This window comes from Catharus ustulatus, chromosome 1, assembly GCF_009819885.2.
Source record: "Catharus ustulatus isolate bCatUst1 chromosome 1, bCatUst1.pri.v2, whole genome shotgun sequence".
NCBI classification, from domain to species: Eukaryota; Metazoa; Chordata; class Aves; order Passeriformes; family Turdidae; genus Catharus; species Catharus ustulatus.
Genome location: NC_046221.1, coordinates 60154236 through 60174485, shown reverse-complemented (window position 1 = coordinate 60174485; position 20250 = coordinate 60154236). Strand labels below are relative to the sequence as shown.

At 39.9% G+C, this 20250-nt stretch overlaps 1 protein-coding gene across 2 annotated transcripts in view; it reads left to right on the top strand.

The window, feature by feature from the left end:
- ADCY1 (adenylate cyclase 1) overlaps nucleotides 1-20250 on the top strand; it is a 153697-nt gene that overhangs the window by 116149 nt on the left and 17298 nt on the right. For both annotated transcript variants that reach the window (XM_033056283.1, XM_033056292.1), the window contains exons 9-14: nucleotides 1950-2144; nucleotides 3497-3594; nucleotides 6710-6794; nucleotides 10556-10645; nucleotides 13376-13632; nucleotides 14255-14381. In XM_033056283.1, coding sequence (XP_032912174.1) covers nucleotides 1950-2144; nucleotides 3497-3594; nucleotides 6710-6794; nucleotides 10556-10645; nucleotides 13376-13632; nucleotides 14255-14381 — 852 coding nt within the window. The remainder of the gene's footprint in view (nucleotides 1-1949; nucleotides 2145-3496; nucleotides 3595-6709; nucleotides 6795-10555; nucleotides 10646-13375; nucleotides 13633-14254; nucleotides 14382-20250) is intronic.

The window sequence follows — 20250 nt, the reverse complement described above, 5'->3', positions numbered from 1 at the left end:
AAATAAGAGACATAGAGGAAATAATTATATGTAAGAAACAGCTATTTTGGTTAAGAATAGAAACTTTAACCTTGTTTCAAAATGGAAAAATAAATAATATAATTTATTCCATATATCAGAATAACACCCATATTCATCTACCATCATTTCAGGTTTTAATGCAAAGAAACATTTATTTAAATACTGTTGTCCTCCACCTTCTTCTTATACGATAGGCTAAAATTTGAATTGTAAGAAATCCTTGAAGATGTATTTCTGCTGCAACTAATGCAATACATATGGTAACTAATTAGAGCTTATTGAGAGCAAAATTGTGTATTTCTGGCAATTCAATTTCCCTTACCAATTACTGATACAATTGTTTGTTCAAGAAAAAAAATTCTGTTTTAAAACACTGAAAATAGTTGTTTGACTTGCAGTTTAAGATCTCTGATCAATTTATGTCCCTAAGATTAGTTTTCATGTCGAAACAATTAGAGCTTACACCAAATTTACCAGGTAATGGGATCTGATAGCTTGAAGAAAAATGTAACTTTAGAATTATTTACTGGTGGTGTAACATGTAAAGCCAGCAAAGCAAGACTTGAAAAGCTACTTTATTTTTGCCAGGGTCCATTTTTCTTCACAAACAGGAAACTAAGGTATCGATCAGCAAATAACCCTTCTCACTATTTATAAGGGTTTAGACATAATATACAAATAAGTTATGCAAGCTAAGGAACTGCTATAGCTCACAGTTTGCTCACTGATGAGGTACTCTCAAGAATTTATTGTGAAATAAAAAAGGAAATGTTCCCATTCCTGCAAGATTACTTAGATAGTGATTGCCATCTTTTTTTACTCTTTGGAATAAAAGGAAATGTTGTTGTGTAGCCTTTAGAGTGGGCTATTTAGGACTGAGTGTTCTGAAGAGAGAAATTTTGTTTTCTTCTTTAACATCTTTCTGACAGACTCTACTTATTGCATTCCGAGTATACTTGTTATTTCATAATGTTTTGAACTGTCTTGAACTCTGCAGATGCTAGATAAAAAGTATTCCTTTACAGTAACAGTAGAACTTGCCTGAGCTTTGTTGTAAAACTCTTCTGGGAAGCAGGCTTGATGTCTGCCCAGTCGCAGAACAGTTCTAGCCATGCTGGTTTAGATTAAGGTGCCCTCAACTGAGGGTTGCCACCAAATGAGGCTGAGATGCTGCTCATTGTCTCCTCAGCACTCTCTGTGAAAAGTGAGACAGCTGGTCTAAAATCCCTTCCAGATGCTGTGTGATAAATCTTTTCCACTGGAAAGGACTATGAGTAATCATCTTGTAGTTGCGCTGTCTCAGCCTTGGAGGAGCCAGTTAGGCACAGGTTAGTTCTGATAATTTGTTGGATGGCTCCATCTGGATCTGCAAGTGCACTTTAGACATATTCAATTGGGTGAATTAAAAATAGCAGCACTTGAGACTTCGGATCTCTGTATTCGTACATGGTCATTGTCCAAAACTTTAAGGTAAACCATCTTTTTGACATGTGGATTGTTACCTAGACAGTAGGAGTTTTCTTGTGTTATAAAGAGCCTGGTTGTCTTGTCTTCAAGATGTACCGAGTTCCATGTCTTCTGTCAAGAAAACAAACCAAAATAAAAACATTTTATAAGGTAATGTCACCCTGATTGGGAACAAACTGATTATTTCCTCAATGGCAGACAAGTGTCAGGGCCATATGTGAAAAGAATTTCTGGATTAGCATCTTAGAATGAAGTGGGAGTATTCTAGTTGTTTTGAATGATACCAGGATTTCAGGTAAGAAGTCTTTAAAAGGTGATATTCACACTGAGATAAGAACTCTGTCTTTTGTAGGTGCTCCTTTTAATGAATTCCACATCCTCTCTATGTACTTGAATATGAAAAGCAATGAAAAATTGCAGTGCTAATAAAATCTGTGCTTCTTTCTTCATCTGTATTACAGAGGAGAGCATTAAGGACAGCCTCTGAAAAACTCAGGAATCGCTCCTCTTTTTCTAACAATATTGTGTACAACACTCCGGGAACTCGAGTGAACAGATACATCAGCCGCTTGATAGAGGCCCGGCAAACTGAGTCTGAGATGGCTGACTTGAACTTCATCACCCTGAAGTATAAGCAAATTGAGCGTGAAAATAAAGTAAGGGGGTTTAAAATTATTTTTACTGATTTCACTGACCATAGTCCAACTAGCATTGGGGTTTTTGTTTGGGTTTCATGCAATGTTTAAATTCTACTCACTATCTTTAAATACTCCACTGGACTGTCTCTCATTTAAGAGGGGGACATTACCTTCCATTTAAACACTTAAAAAGAAAGATTGGCATTGTCCTACTTGTCAGGACCCTACTCTGTGTTTTATATCCTGTGTTTTGGTCTTTCTTTTGCTTCTCCAAACTGCCTGAGTCACTTGCTTATTCCTGTCTCATTTTAATGTGTCTGCCTACTCCCGCATCTGTTTGGAGAAGTGTTAATAACAAGAAGATGTACAGGTAGCATGATAACTACTGATCCAGAAATTCTAGAAAATATTTTTAAAAAACCACATTAAATCTCTGGACAACAAGGTTGCAATATTACATCAGTGTGACAGTGTTGAAAGAAGGGGATTTACCCAGACGTACAGCATGCATATCAGTCAACAATTGTTACTACCTTGTAGATGGCCTTTTTATGAATACAAATTATTTGTATTTACAGTCTTTAGTTTATGTGTTTGAAAAATCAAGAGTGGTATGGTTCTTTTAATTAATTCAGCAGTAGCATTTATTTTTCCATTGTAAGTCACTTTATAGGCTAAGAATTCATGTCACTACTGTTTCAATTTAGAATGCTGTGTGCCGTATTAGATCCAATTTTTTCAAGGTTTTAAATGTAAATTTTGATTTCAGGTTTCCAAAGTAATTTATTATTTGACTGTAACTTTTTTCTTTCAAAATAAAAAGTCTTCTGGTGTAAATGATATTGAACTTTGGCTCTTTCTGAGAAAACACTTTTGTGTTTCCACCCCCAGAAATCTTATTAGTACTGTAGCTTAGTGGAATCAGGAACAGTAGCTGCTCCCAGCTGACCCCATGTATCTCATTAGCAGCTGCCTCCAAGTCCACTCATTAGCATCCTGTCCTGAGCAGTTGAGGTGACAGGACTTTTTGAAAGCAGCAACAAGGGGTGTTTGGCTTTTTATCATGATGAGTAAATAGAGGGAGGGCCACCCCCTTCTCGTTCAAAGTGGCTGAATGTTTTTCTCAAAAAAGATAAATTTATATGTGGGCCTAAACAAGTTTTAACTAGTTACAGGGTGAAAGAGGTCTGTCAAGGAAAATCTTATGTGGACTTCCCTCGTCTGTTTTTAAAATGTGAATTAAGCCATCATGTTTGTAGGGGCTTGTTTTATTTTAGGATTCAGTTTTTTCATACTGGGAATGAACTAGGTGTGGGTGTCTGGGTATATATAAAATATCTACTGTCTTCATTTCTTCCTTTCTTTAACAGTACCACCAGCTTCAGGATGAGTACTTCACCAGTGCTGTAGTTCTCTCACTAATTCTAGCTGCCTTATTTGGCCTTGTCTACCTTCTAATAATACCACAGTAAGTTTCTGTCTTTTGCTATCATAACTCAAAGTGGAACATCCTCACACATACTGCACAAGTCAAAAATTAGAGTCTTTGGAACTGGAATGGACACCTAGATTGGGACCTTGACACACAGGAGATTCTCTGTTAGTAAACCCTCAGTCAAACTGTTATCTCTTTCATTTGTCCACAGGAGACACTTTTCATGATCTTTTTTTAATTTTATTTTGTAGGAGTATGCACTTAGAGGAAAAAAAATACATTTCAGTGTTTATTTAAACTTTCAGTGGTTCTTTTTAATTTAATTAAAGCATTTCTGCATTACAAACAAAGGTGTTACTGCAGCTTTTCTAAATGTGTTCATGCTTCTTTGGATTAAGTACTTCCGATATTAATAGCAACAGAGATGAAACCATACAGAGTTTAATGGGAACAAAGTATTGAAAGTACCCACCCAGCTTCATTGAGGCCTGCATTTATAGCATTCATTGAAGTTTTTTGTATCAACACTATCCCTACATAAACTGCCAGTGCATATTTTAGCTATGTACACATAACTTGCCTTCCAGTCTTGACTGCACTAAAGCAAACATAACCAAATGATGTGTTTGGGAGGTGTCCTACGCCTATTGTTGAGTTATTAATTAGTGATTACCTCATGTTTTGTCAGTTCTATGTGAATGCTTACTAAATAAAAATTGTGTGCAAGGTATAAAAATTATTAATAATGAACTTTTTTCATATTAGAGTATTAAAATATTAATAATAAACTGTACTCACTTTTACTAACATTTCAATGGGAATAGAAGTAGCCACAGGATAATGCTTGTGAAAATTCCATTTAAATTATGGCCTTTTCTATTCACAAATCCCCAGTTAGAATAATACTTCTATATTCTATTATTTCTAGTTGAAAGATTGAAATACACTTTATTCACTTTAATAAAACACAAATAATAATCTGTAATATAGTACTTTACTTTTAAAGAATTCAAAGTCACTGAAAAGAATCATCATTTACATCATAATTTCTAGATTAATGACTGCTGACTAACTGAAGCATGATTAAGAAGTCTTTCACCTTCTTCTTCAGTAAGCCACAGCTGCAGTACATAGCAGTTTTGAACAAGGAGAAATGAAGTGTATTAGTGTAGAATGAATTTCCAAGAATCATATAATAGCCTTTCAAAAAAATGACTGTCACTTAAAAACAGCTGGACAGAGATTCAATTTAAGTAGTGATCTGACAGACACACAAGCTCCAGCAGAATATCACCACAGAAGGTCATGAAAATGAGTAGGTTATTTAAAAAGCCATCCACTGAATTCTCCTAAGATCTTTCTTCAGTGTCTGAGTGGTGGCTTCATACAGCCAAATTACTATTCTTCTTGGGCTCTTCCCTTGCTGTGACACAGATGCAAACATGAGCTAAATTAAAACTTAGGAAATAGGGAAAAAATTCCCTTATTTCCAGAGTCTGGAGCCTTAAGCTGCTATTTAGATTGCCAGAGTAGTTATAGGTATGGCAAGAGAATGCAAAAGCCAAGACAAGGTTTGTAATATGTTTCCCTAGTGGGAGAAGTGGTATATCACAATATTTCAAGGAGGAGGTTGATCATCTAGATAAGAGAATGTCATAGGAAAGTCAGTTACTGCATAAGTATGAAGAAATCAATGGGCTTGCCATTCTCACAATTCCTATCATTGTTTGAGCAAAACAGCTTCTCAACTAAAGACACATTTTATATTCCCAGATGGAGGTGTTCAAAGTAAGGTTATGTTCCTGTCACCCTAAGCTATCCAATTATGGAGGCACATATGCAGTGTAACCACTAAAATCCCTGACTATGAACCCTTCTAATATCTGATTCTGTGTTTGTTTTGTAAAAAACAAAGTAGCCCTTTTTAGATGCAAACACAAATCTCTGTCAGGATTCCACTCAGCACTACTGTCTGTTGTTAGCTATTGCTGTGTTATAAGTTGTTGTTGCAGACATGTCCCCTGCATTCTTTTCTAGCATGCTACCATCCTGAATACAAGTGAATTCTCTAAAGGCATGAGATGCCTTGATTAATACTTGCATTCAGAAGCCACACTAACAGCACCCAGAGTCACCTTCCCATTCTGGGTTCAGATACTACACCACAGAATTCTCCCTGTTCCTGTATCCGTAGGAACTATTATATTAATTTGAAATCAAATAGTTAGAAACTCTACAGGAGAATTGCACTCTTCTGCTGTTAGAAACCCTACACAGTCTTTTCCCAGAAATTGTCAAGGGCACAGATATGTCTGAATCTGTTGCTCACATGGCTTCTGGGCTGTCTGGTTTGTTCTTACAAGTTAGAAAAGAAGATGTTATGCTGCTGTCATACAGCCCTGATTCCATGGTTGGCATGGGGCCAGGCTGCCCCTGAGCACCCACATTGGTGGACTAATTTTTGTCAGCTTGCTCACATCCCTAAGGTACTTTTCCAAGAGAAGTTTTCCAAAGAAAGTTCCTGTTTTGTACCCTTCTTCACATTAAGAACAAACTTATTTTCATAGATCAGAAGAGGGAAGATTAAGCATTTAAAAATTATTACAGCATCTTTGTGAAACTTAAGATTTGTCTAACCATTGAGGAAGACTCAAAAGGAGGGAGTTTTTCTGTTTCATTAGAAGACAGTCTGGTCTGATTTTATTTGACATGCTAAGTGTCTGAATTGAATGACCACTGATTTTTGAATCTTTGAGAAAGAGAAATGAGACAGAAAAAGCATCTGGTAACTGTTAACACCACTGCCAAGGCCAACTAATTGAGTTACACACCCCCCTTACAAGGGTCATCATGCTGAAATTAGAAAGTGTCTCTCCTGACTACCACATATTTGAATTTTTGAGGTGCTTTAACCTCTTTTCTGAGGTCAGAGTGGGGATCATTTACAAGACCATTTATTAATTTCATGGTCTTGAGAGCAGTGGACATCACTGCTAAATTTTCACTGTGATGGTTAGTATAACAGCAAGGTGGAGGAGAACATCCTCCACCATTTATTTAAAATACTCTAACAGAAGATGAGATGAACAGTTTGTTCTCATCTATTACTGAGTTGCATTCCATTACTTACATTGTGTCTTGGTTCTAGGAGTACCGTAGTTCTTGTTCTCCTGGTGTTCTGCATATGCTTCCTAGTGGCTTGTATTATGTATCTACATGTCACACGAGTACAAGTAAGTGATTTAAGATTTTGTGACTGTTCTTCCTTTTGGTGGCCATGCTATGTTTGACCTTTGAAATATTAAGCCATCAGTGTATGCTTCACAGATTCACAGAGTCTGAAGACCTACCACTAAATACTGTGTTTAGATAAACTGCTTTAACCTGACTTTGACTCCTTTCTGACTACAGAGCACACAAGTTCTCCCTTTCATTCTTGCTGATCTGGGTGTAAAGTCCTGCTGACTTCCCCTCTGTTTTCAAAATTTTTCCTGCCAAAACAGCAGCTGTTTTGATAGTAAAGCACAATGTTTTGCACACACAATCCTTGGCCTTTTCAAAACCTTCAGTAATGATTAATTCTCCTGCATTATATTTTCACAGCAGTAATGATGCAGAAGGATGTTTGGGTGTTTTAGGGGAGAAATAGGTATTCCAAAAAATACAGGCTAATACAGGCTAAAAAATACAGGTTAATTAAATACAAAATACAGGCTAATTTTCTGATTAAAGAAATCTGTATTGAATTAATCTAAATTTATTATTTTCCAACAAATATCAAGAAAAAACACCTACGCAATTAATCAGCTTTGCTGATTAGCACAAACTAATTTTAGTTTTTAAAAGTGCCCCTTGGCAGAAGAAAAGCATGTGTTTTCATGGAAACATAAATATTATATTAGCAGAGTATCAGGTACTGAACAAAACCTTTTTTCATGAACTTACAAAATTATTTGGGAGTAATTTTGATGATCTCTTTAATTAGGGCAGAGTAGTTTATTATCTGTTCTTCTCTCTATAGATGGTAGAAATGCAGATGAAATTTGTAGCAGTAACTGCTCTTTATACCATTTCCCTGGGGCTAGTGAGAACATAAGAAGTGTTCCATCTGTTTTGTCAGTCAAGAAAATTTGTATTTATTCCAGGTTCCTCCAGAGATTCAATACTATACAGGATTATAGCATCAGAATCCAGCATTAGAAAAACAAAGAAATATAAACCCTTAAAATATCACAATTTAAAATTTTGTGGCAAAAATTTGTCTTATAATAAATAAAAAAATATGCTGTGGATAATGGACATACAATTGTAAAATAATCATTCCCCTATTTTAATCAGTCTTATGGCACTTACTTGCTCCTTCAGACTGCACAAGTGACTCAGCTTCTCCATACTTTAGCATTAAACACTGTACTCATAATATCACTTTGATAATATTTTACTATACCAGTTACCTTGAATTTTGGTAATCTGATACTACTTATTTAGTTAATAAAAATTCCACAAGTAAAAGAATACAAAGAAAATGAAGTCCAAAATTCTATGCTATCATAAAAGTGCAGATACAATTTTAGAATGACTTGAAGTCAGAAGTATAAATTTTCTTAGTTTTAGAATTTTAATTCAAATTGTCTCATAGCTTATCTTTTAAAGGGTTTTGTTCCATTTTAACCCAATAGCCTAGCATGTCAACATTTAAAACATGTATGTACTACAGAGACCAAAAAGATTGTCTGTGCAATGTATTGAGACATGCAATCTTCGAATCTGTATTTTGCTTTGTCCCTATTAACCATGCAGCACTATCTTCAAACCATGGGTATTATTTCTTTAATAAGCAGTAGACAGCTTATTTGGTTGCAAACTGAATTAATGGATTTCTTTTTTCTTCAAACAAAATTATTGTGTATTTTATTTATGAGGATAAAACCACACCTGTTCCACCCCATTCATATATAGGTTTCTGGTCTAGTTAAGCGGACAATTTGATGGGTAAAATACTGTGGGGATAACCACATTCATAGCATAGCAGTTTATGGTTTTACTTTACCTGGATATCCCTAATAAATGGGATACTACAGAATTTATGCTGAGTTTTATCCTGTCAGACATTTTTATCAACAGCCTGGAGAAGGACGTGGCGTATACTCATGTCAAGTTTTCAAATTACTACAATTTTGTGAGAACAGCTGGCAGGATGATTATTGAGAAGGTCCTAGGTAGGTTGACAGAATGGGCCTTACAAATACAGAATGGATAATGCAAAGTCCAGGCCCTGAGAAGAAATAATTCCCTGCAATGAGACAGGAGAAGTAACCGACTCTGCAGAAATGGCCATGAGACTCTGGGGGTCAAGGCAGACTGTACTTTTGAGCCCCTTGAGGTCCCTTCCCATTGGATTTGTATGATAGTGATGAACAAATGCAGAAATAGTCTGTCTTTTTTTCATAGTCCAATTCTGGACATTGCTGTATCTTCTCCCTTGAGACACAGCTTTTCTCAGATTCCTATAAGCTGAGCTGTTCGTTCTACAATATGCTCAGTTTTATTAAAGGTGATATACCTTAGGTATACCTATTTTACTGATGCTAATACTTACACTGGTATAGAAAATTAACTCAGATCCATAATACAGATCTCCTTTTGATATTATATTGATTGCTCCACACCTACATTTACATGGACTTAGCCTATACTGAAGCCAGAATACATTTGTAGACCACACTTTTATTTTTTTTCCCTGTAATTGCTGCATTCAGGTGTGTCACAGCCCATATTAAGTTGATTCATTTATAACTACCTCAGACTTTTAATAACGTGGTCACACATCCAGGGAAAATGTCTCTGCATATGTGAAAGGAAGGGAATGTATTTCAATGCATTATTTCTGTTTTGACAAGCCTACAGTAGTCTCTCTCTATGACTATTTTGCTGCTGCTGGAAACTGTGCTTTTGAGGCCAGTGCTACCCATGAAGTGAACAGCTTTTCTTCAAAACTATTGACTTTTATCCAAAAATCAGGTTTTTGCTTGCTCCATTTGACCCTAAGTGAAATTCAACCATGGTAAAACTGAACTTCCTCCTTTTAAAGAACACAGGACAGTCCCCACTTTAAATCTGACTGTTTCTTGGATTTAATTCTTGACTCTTAAGTCACTAGAAGAAGTCCTGTGGTCTGAAAGATATATCCAGAAGATAGATGCCCCAAACATTCTTAGTGCAAGGAGAAAGGAAGGAAAGCAGCTTTACCTGGAAGCAGAGTTGATCAGAATGACTGGAACTGGCCTAAGTACACAGCCTGACAGACTTACCCTTCCTGTCTCACATTCAGTCACAGGCTTCACAGCAGAAAAAACTTGACACTTAATAGTGTGATAAATAGAATTAGGGTGAAAGTGGAGATAAACAAAATGTTCACAAGACTCCATTTCACCAGATATTTTTGTTCTCTACTACTGACAAATTCAATGTTTTTATGAGTCACAATAATTAAAACTACCCTGCCTACAGGCATTTAACCTGCCTATTATGACAGAAGACACACATACCACTCCAAAATTCTATGCTATCACACTAAGTTCTCTTGGATCACATTTTGCAAGGCAAAGGAGATGAAAATTTGCAAGGTAAAAGTTGCTTTGGGTATTTTCCCCATGAGAGCAAAATCAGATACCATCCTAGAATATTATTTGCATACTGAGCAGACATATAACTAAAATTTGTAAGAGTTTTAATTATAGTGAGAAATAATATATAGCAATAGTAATTTCACATTTATTATCCTCAAAACAGCAATTAACATTAAAATAAGCCTACACACTAACAAGTGAATAACAGTTACTACCCAGCAATCACTGCAACTTCGTAATTTGCAGTACAGGTGAAATTTCTGTATCCCATATTCACTTCTCTTCATAGACTACTAAAAAATTACAACCCCACTTTAAAATATTTAAATATTTTATCTATAAATCTTTTTGTTTTTCTTTCTTAGTGTTTTCCAGGGTGCCTGACAATACAAATTCGTACCATTTTGTGTATTTTTATTGTGATCTTAATATACTCTGTGGCTCAAGGCTGTGTGGTGAGTATTTGAATCAAGTTTCACTTAAGTTCACATTCTGTTTAAAGAACAATCTGCTGCAGATCCATTAAACGCGTACCATATTCTCATCTGATTAATTCCTACTTGTTTTATTATTCATACATGCCTAGCATGCTTCTTCTAAATTAAACCCCTTTGCTGCAATTTGAACTTTCATTGGCCTGAGACAGTGTATTGAATTAGAAATAGCAAAACTATTAACAATTACACAGATAATGCCTATTCAAAACCAATATAAATTTGTCTGTCAAACCTTAGCATCATGTAGACTGCTGGTGTCATGTACTTTACAGAAAATCTGTTTTTAGGTGTTCAACTTGCTTACCAGTTCAATGGCTAATATTTTGTAACAGACAAGGTATGGGGTCAAAACAAGATTGCTGTTTCTATGTGGCAACTTACAGAACATACTTCTGTGTAATAATGAGGATATTTTTAGTCCAGGCAGATCAGAAAAGATAGAGAGATCTTAAAATATTGACAGTTTTTTGTAAAAAGAAGAGATGCTTACAGTGTGTTACTTATATGATCCATTCACATGTAATGTCTAAAAAGGTTCTCTTGGATGAAGTAAGTGTACTCAATACTTCTGCCTTGACAAATTCCTAGTGCTCAATTTTAGCATTTTGGCTGCTAATGCTAATGAATTAAAAATGTTAGGGTACTCAAAGGAAAGAATCCACACAAAAATAGCGCATGAAACACAACTGGAAATGCTGAGCAGGCAAATGTTTTAAATCACGCCTCTCTGCAGAAATTTGATAATGTATTCTGACCATTTAAGAGGACATGAGCAATTCTCAGTGCTGAGATGCTGAGCCCCATATTTTGTTTTGTGTATTCACTCGTCCCTGTACCTACCCTGAGAACACAACTAGCTTATCCTCATGAGCTGACTGAGCAGAGGATCCCTTTTCTCTGGATTCCAATATCCTGAGAGGAACCAAGAATTACTGATGTTGAGATATTTCTGGGAATTCCTGAACATTATCTGTGTGAGTAACACACAGCCTTAATAGCACAGAGATGTATATATGGTTCCTAACGTGGTCATAAGCACAAAATGCATACAGCTTTGCAGTGATTTCAGGCTAGCTTCTCAGCAAATTCTGCGTATCTGACTTCAGGATTGAGATTAGATCAGGTAAAACCTTTGTGATTCAGCCTCTACAGATCCGACACTTACTTTGACCAAATGAAACAAGAGCCGTTGTTGGCACTTAAAGATAGTAGAATGAGAAACAGACATCATAAACCCCAAGTCAGTGCTGAACAACAGCGGGAGACAGATTGGAATCCAGAAGTTCTGACCTCCAACAAAGCAGCGATCATTCAGTTACAATTTAGAACATAACTTTACCCGTTCCTGAACAAAAATAACTTGTAACCTAAGGAGAAATGTTTAATCAGTAGAAATTATTAGTTCCTGAAAGTAATGCCCCTACAATTCTCATCTGTCAGAAGAGATAGGTGTTGAGATTCCACTACTGATTGTACAACAGATGATGTCTTCCTGTATGGATTGCAGACCACTGATGAAGCCCCCATGCATGTGTATGTTTTTGGATGAATTTAGCACGAAAGGATTTTTAAGGATACTGAACAAAATCCCATTAAAGGGATTTTTCATTCCACTCTCAATCTCATTTCATAGTGTTACCAATTATGAGTTTAACCATTTTTTTTTATTTATTATGTCTCATCTTTCTTAGTTAATACAACACCCTCTAAAACACATGGTTTAATCACCCTTCAGGAAGTCAGTTACTTTACAGCGTGCTATAAAATTTAATTGTAAGTAGTTGGGATGAAATATAAAGGTCTTATAAAGCACTTCAAAAGAGATGCTTAAGTACAGGGCAGAGCTTATGTGATGGTGTCTGTTAAATCAATTTCACACTACCATCCCACTCTCCCTTACTAACTCTTATCCTTTTCCTTTGTAAGGGGTGAAGGTTGGACTGCAGTTAAAACTGGAGCTCTAGGGACTTGCACTATTTGCCAGAAATTCCTCTCTTCCTTGGGTAACAGCTCTGAGATATGTACATGACATTGTCTTTAGGAAAAGAAGGTTAGATTTCCCCAAATGTCCCGTAAGAAATACACTGAAACTTTTTATTTCCCAGTGTAAGAAGGAAATGGAACTCCTTGGATAACTGAAATGACAGGGGTAATTAAAGATGAGTCCTTGTATTTGAAACATATGTGACAGCAGAATTTGTTGTGAGATAGAAAAAAGATATTATGTTTAGTTTTTCACTCAAAATATGTTATACTTTTTTATTTAAGTAATTGAAGTTTATGTGATTCACATAGTCAATAAAATAAATATTTATTTCTGTGCTCTGTACAAGAACCTTTTTCACCTGCATGGCTACATAAAATGTTAACTGAAGTTCCTTAATTTTGTAGGAATATCCTGGTTTGATAATCTCTTTGGTTTGAGCACTGAGTGGGAAACTATTCAACTAAGCCCACACTTCAGTTGGTTGCCCTTATTGGCATCTAATTAACAAACTGTTTCTCTCCCGTAAAACTCAGTGGAGCATTGCAGGAAAAGGAGATTTATACATCATTGAGCTGAGTGGGAACTCCACAGCCATATTTTTACCAATTAGAAATGAACTACAGTCAGCCTCCATAACAACTACATTTCTGTTTATTTCACATTTAACTTTCTCCCCTTCTCACCTCTCCTGTCTTTTCTAGGTTGGCTGCATGCCTTGGGTTTGGAATACCAATTCCAGCAGCTCAATAGTTATAATTTCTCCTGGTGGAACAAATAAAACAATGAATGAACTTCCATGTGACACAGCCCACTATGCTTTCCTTTCCTGTGTAGTGGGGACTCTCACCTTGGCAATATTTCTACGTGTATCTTCCTTGCCAAAAATGATTCTCCTGCTTTTTGTTACAATTTTGTACATAGTTATTCTGGAACTCAGTGGTTACAGAAAAGCAGTGGGGTAGGTATCTTGAAAAATTTAACAATGGGTAATTTGCTATAGATAGTCACACATTGACTAGTTATGTCTGAATTGTTCTCTAGTGTTCAGTGCTGCCCTAGCACTGTAGACTCAGTAGAGCATATGAAATACATCAGTCATTCTCTCCCCAGCAATTGTAGGATCTAGTAACATGCACCAACAGGAGATCAGCTTTTGGGATCTGGCAACTGTTGCCCCATTGTTGTGTAGTTCTATGCTAATGCACCCCAGCTGAACACACTGCAGTCTATCTTATGCAACAGAAAAACACAGTTAAAAATGTAACATTTCAGCAGCCCTCAACCAGTCCCGATTTCAATTAAGCTTTTGATCACTTCCATATTTTTATATTTCCTAATTAAAAATATACACACAAGTTACAATAATGCGTAGCATCTGAAAATGCTCAAGAAGTTACATGTTGGTGTGATGCAGCGATCAGATGTACTATCACCCATCTCCCTGCCCAGATGAACCTTTTCAGAAAAAGCTCGTGGTTAGGAGGTACCCATGTGTTCTTAACTAAGGATCTGATATGAAAAATATGCAGTGTTAAGTATAAGACCTGGAATAACCCATTCATTTTCTTCTTATTTTTAAGGAGCGGCTCCTTTTACACACGTGGCTATGAACCAATACTAGCTATTTTGCTATTTTCTTGTGCTTTAGCACTGCATTCAAGACAGGTGGACTTGAAACTGCGTCTGGACTACCTCTGGGCAGTGCAGGTAAATCACAGGACTTTATCCATGCACACAGAGTGATGCCTGACTTTCGAATTGGTTTTCAAATACTTTCAGGACAAAATATTTGAATTATCTTTAGAGATAAAGATTATTTTAGAGCTTGTTTTCCTCAGGCCTATAAAATTCAATTTTCCAGGAGAATTGATGTTTTTCTATTTATTAGTGATTGCTCCAGTATGTCATTAATCAAATAATGTATTTATATCTAAGATGCATTAGGAATAAACTGTTAACAATATAAATTTGAGATTAAAAATTATTAAATCCACATTTTTTTTTATTTTATATTACAAAAAGGAGTGAAAGTAAATCAATATTCAGGTAAACTGAAAAGAAACAAAACTGATAAAAGAAAATATTTAAACCTGTATTACAAAGAAACTATGCAACTCTTTCCCAGAGAAAGATCAGAAATTTATTTAGATACCAATTGCAGAGGCCTTTTTTTAAAATATATTTCCTAGCTATCATACACACAGTAAAAACCTATAGAAATTATATTAGCCATAACATGGGCATCAGAATATACAGTAATTTCACGAATACAAGCCGCACCAATTTGACCAAAATTTTGGTGGAAACCCGGAAGTGCGGCTAATATTCCGGGGCGGCTAATACATTAACAAAATTCTAAAAGCTGCCAACACGGAAGTGAGAGCCCGCGGCAGCCCCAAGCCAAGCTGGAGCCCGGCCGGCCCCGGCAGAGGTGGGAAAGCCTGGCAGAGGCGGGGCCAGCAGTGTGGGGGGCGGGCGGCAGAACCTGAGCCAGCAGGGCGGGGCAGGGGGGCGGCAGAGCCGGGTCAGTAGGGCGGGGGAGCCTGGGAGAACTGGGGCTAGCAGTGCAGGGGAGCATGGCAGAAGCAGGAAGGCCGGCGGGTGGGGCTGCCTGGCAGCGGGGGAAGCCCAGCAGAATCGGGGCCAGCAGCATGGGGGAGCCCGGCGGTGCGGGGGCCTGCAGTGCCGGCCAGGGCGAGGAAACGCGGCGGCGGTGCAGACGGGAGGGGGCGGCCGGCGAGCCTGGTAGCGGCAGGCAGGGCTAGGGAACGCGGCGCGGCGCGGCCGGCGAGCCGGGCGGCGGCAGCCCGCCGACAGGGCTAGGGAACGCGGCGCGGCCGCCGAGCCGGGCGGCGGCAGCCCGCCGGCAGGGCTAGGGAACGCGGCAGCGGGGCGGTGCTGACGGGAGAGGGGGGCCAGCGAGCCCGGCGGCGGCGGCAGCCCGCCGGCAGGGCTAGGGAACGCGGCAGCGGGGCGGTGCTGATGGGAGAGGGGGGCCAGCGAGCCCGGCAGCGGCGGCGGCAGCCCGCCGGCAGGGCTAGGGAACGCAGCAGCGGGGCGGTGCTGACGGGAGAGGGGGGCCAGCGAGCCCGGCGGCGGCGGCAGCCCGCCGGCAGGGCTAGGGAACGCGGCAGCGGGGCGGTGCTGACGGGAGAGGGGGGCCAGCGAGCCCGGCGGCGGCGGCAGCCCGCCGGCAGGGCTAGGGAACGCGGCAGCGGGGCGGTCTTGATGGGAGAGGGGGGCCAGCGAGCCCGGCGGCGGCGGCGGCAGCCCGCCGGCAGGGCTAGGGAACGCAGCAGCGGGGCGGTGCTGACGGGAGAGGGGGGCCAGCGAGCCCGGCGGCGGCGGCAGCCCGCCGGCAGGGCTAGGGAACGCAGCAGCGGGGCGGTGCTGACGGGAGAGGGGGGCCAGCGAGCCCGGCGGCGGCGGCAGCACCACCCGGCCAGCCCCGCCGAGCCGTGGCGCTTAGCTGGGCTACCCGGCCCCGTCGGCAACCATGAACGGGCCGAGCCTGCCTGGCCCCGCCCCGAGCCAGTAAAGCCCGCTATGCCGCGATCCTGTTACTAATTGGCCAATTTGTGAAAGCTGCGCACGGATTCTCGCGACGAACGAATGTGCGGCTAATATTCGGGGTGCGGCTTATCTATTGACAAAGACAGCAACATTGTCGAGGCACCGGAAGTGCGGCTTATAATCCGTGCGGCTTGTATTCGTGAAACTACTGTATCTACCTCCTGTCACACCTCTCAGCAGTCTAATTCCCACCTCCAAAGTGTTTTACACTGGTCCACAAGGGAAGGAGAAAGTTGAATATGTAAGTTTATTCGGTGGAATTTGGAAAGTCATCCTTAAGTAAAGCTTACACACCCATAGTTGACAGAGGCCATATTCTGTTCTCACCTGAAGCCTGTTAACTATTTTGTCAAAAGGACTATTTGAATTATCATAGCACCTGCTTTTACACATAACATCAAGACTGGAATACATGGGTCACTGGTTGACAGGAACATATCCCTGGCTCTACTACATAAAATGGAGAAATCAGTTATGACTTAATGCTATTATCTTCTGCTTGAAAACTTTTTCTATCTAGCAGTTAAGCTGTGTGGGGATTTCTTGTTTGACTTGATGTCCAAGACTGTGTTCCCCTCTTTTATGCTTTAAGATTATCTTGTTCTATAATTTCCATGAACTCTGTACAGATCAACTGAGTGTGATCATTTAATTTTATTTTTGTACTATGACCTGCAGTATTGATAACGACTGTCAGCCTCAGAAGCTTGCTTTAGATAAACTGATACTAGTTTCTGTTTGCTGTGGTGCCAAAACCAATTTTCAGATGGAAAAAAATCTCCTGATTTCCAAATTCAGTGCAGCACCTACCTTGCTGGATAGTTACTAATTTTATATGAGTTGGCACACGATGGAAGCAGTATATGAGTGCCATATAATCGATGAATTCTCTATGTTATTCCTAGTCCTGAAATAGAGTAGCAGTAGTGTACCAGTTTTTCTAACCTGTGATCTTTCAATGGACCAAGAGTGAGTTACAGCATCTTAAATTCTTTTCATCATTTCAGCAATTCCCTAATGGAAGTATGGTTTAAAGATTCTTAGTTTTAAGTTAGCTTTCAATTAGCAATTAATAAGTTTAAAAAATTTAAGTGCAGGAATATGGTATGCTTCTCTAACGGAAGACCAGAACTGGAATTGTACTGGACTTGCGGTAAAAGAAGAAATATGAACTTTTTCTGTTTTATTGGAGACAGGTTATATAAAAATATCTAGCCATCATCACTAGGGTGATGATGGTTAGACCAGGTGCACTTTCTCCAAGGGACAGTAAGGAGAGATAAGATGTGAAATTTCAGTATTGTCCATCCCCATTTTCAGGTACCATTTTAAAAAATGCTTTTCATCTGAGAAGATCAAATGCCGTTTTCAGATCTTTTCAATTGCAAATCAGAGACAAATGTGGTGCCACCTTGTGTGCAAGGTTTGCATGATAACAATGAGAAAGGAAAAAAAAAATCTGTTTAGGTAGAAAATTCAGAACTTAGGGAACAACATAACTACCATTCTTTGAAATCAGTATGCTGATTTCAAATGATTATGATTTCAGTGATTATGTTTTTGGCCTCATAGATTATCTGGGCATATACAGTAATTTCACGACCACAAGGCGCACCAGACTATAAGGTGCACCTCTGGGAGTCGGCAAATTTCGCAACTTTGTACATTATATAAGGCGCACCGGACTATAAGGCACACTTTTTTTTTGCCGCAAAGATCCGTGCCGCACGCAACAAAGGAACTAATTAGTAATGGAATCCCGTGATCATGGAGTTTACTGGCAGGTGCTCAATTTGCAAACATTTTTCACAGACTGGTACAGTCTTTAAACACAGCCCCAGGTGCCCTCCCCATGTGCAGGGCCCAGCATCCCCATCCGTCCCCGGCTGGCAAGGCGGGGCTCGGGGCAGCCATGGCTCACGCCTCAGGCTTGCTGCAGTTCAGGGCAGCTCAGGGCCGCCATGGCTCGCGGTGGTTCGGAGCGGCTCGGGGCTGCCTGCAGCTCGGGACTGTCCGCGGCTCAGGGTGGCTCGGCGCTGCCTGCTCCCTCTTTCCCTGTGCGGTTGCTGCTGGCCAGGGGCTGCCCGCTCCCGCCCCACCTCATGGCTTGGTGCCCCAATGGCACCCCCGCCCCTCACAGCTCGGCTCACGGCTTGCACTTTTTTTTTGCAGCGAGGAGCTGTGCCGTGTGCAACAAAGTAACGAATTACTGGCAGGTGCTCAATTTGCAAACATTTTTCACAGATTGGTGTAACCTTTAAATGCAGCCCCAGGTGCCCTCCCTGTGCCGCTGGCCTTGGCACTCCCACCTGCCCCCGGCGCCGGCTGGTGAGGCAGGGCTCAGGGCTGCCACAACTTGCGGAGGTTCGGGGCTGCCGCAGCTCACTTCCTCCCTCCCCGCGCTGCCCCGGTGCTCCAGCAGCCCCGTGCAGCTCCAGGAGCCCCACGCCGCCCCGGCACTCCGGGTGCCCCGTGCCGCGTTGGGAGCCCCGCACCCCCCCAGGGCTTTTCCCCCCACGCCGGCTCTGCCCCGATGCCACCAGGCTTGCCCCGGCCTGGCGCTGGCCTGATGCCACCGCCGGGCGGGCTCTGCTCAGCTCAGGAATGTTGCAGGCTCGCACTTCCGGGTTGGTAAATTTCACAACTTTGTACGTTATATAAGGCGCACCAGACTATAAGGTGCACTTCCGGGTTCGGGAGAAAATTTTAGTCAAAAGGGTGCGCCTTATAGTCATGAAATTACTGTACCTTTCATCTTCTCAATTCCAAGTGGAAGATTTCCTGTACAGTAAGTAATAGTGGATAATGTGTTAAAAGAAATGCTGTTCTGCTTTCTGCTCTGTGTATTGGCTGTAAATGATATTGAGTCCAAGGACTAACTAATGTAACAACCAGGAGTACTGTCCGTGATGGATGTCACAGAATTGGTTGTTGCGCTTACCTATTCAAATGGATAAACAAAAAAAAAACCCTCAAAACATTGTCTTTGAACTTGCTAGGTTCTATAGAACAGTAAAAATCTGAGTATTTAAGGTTCAGGGAACACTGTTTATTGAAAATATCTCTATGTTTAAGCTGCCTTTGAGTAGTTAGCAAACTCCAAACTACTAATTGTTTAACAACCTTTAAGAGAAGACAAGCAAGAGCCAGTTTACTCTAGGTGCTGGACTGCAGGAGCCCTCTGTAAGGCTAAAAACAGTCTTTTGGTCATGTTTCTCTACAGCCATAGTACTACTTACCATTAAACTGTGTTGGCTTAACTTGGTTGTATTTTTGGTAACAGAAGTTTTAGAAAGGCCATTGACTTAGGGCACAGGACCTACGGAGATTTTGCAAAGTGAGTGGGCTGATTCTTTGAGCAGACACTAAATATAATGAACCAAATGCTAAAGCTAGATTCATATCTCCTGGTAACCAGTCCCTGCTGTGAAGATATTACACAATGGTTCAGCCTGTCATTTTAGGAGGCTTTTCAATTGCTTACTTACATCTGGGGGAATTTCAGACGCAAGTGCTATTATGGAAGATTCAAGCACTTTGTTTGCATACTTTTAGTAACACTTATTGTTGGGCTAATCCTGTAAAAATGTTCTCAGATGCATGAATTTGTGGCATAAACTGAGATAAAAAGGATTTCATGGATAATTTCTTTTATTTCATCTTGAACAACAGTCTAGTACTACTCAATTATATTTTAAACTGCGAAAGTATCCTGAAATTAATCAGTAGAAATATATAGATACATATTCAGTGGTCTTTACTAAGGTCTGAGGAAAACACACTTCCACATATTTTTTTCCACCCCATCAGGGGAAAAGAAGTGCTTTGAAGAAGAGCAGTTTCAAATAAGAAAAACTGATTTAGAAAAATTGCAGTTTCAAGACAAGCTGATCCAATTTCCATTCATCTAGTTTGCATTACCAGAACAGTGATAACACAGTAGAATTTATGTACATTGTATGAAAAAACACTTTTTTGATGGATGATATGTTGTTAAAATATT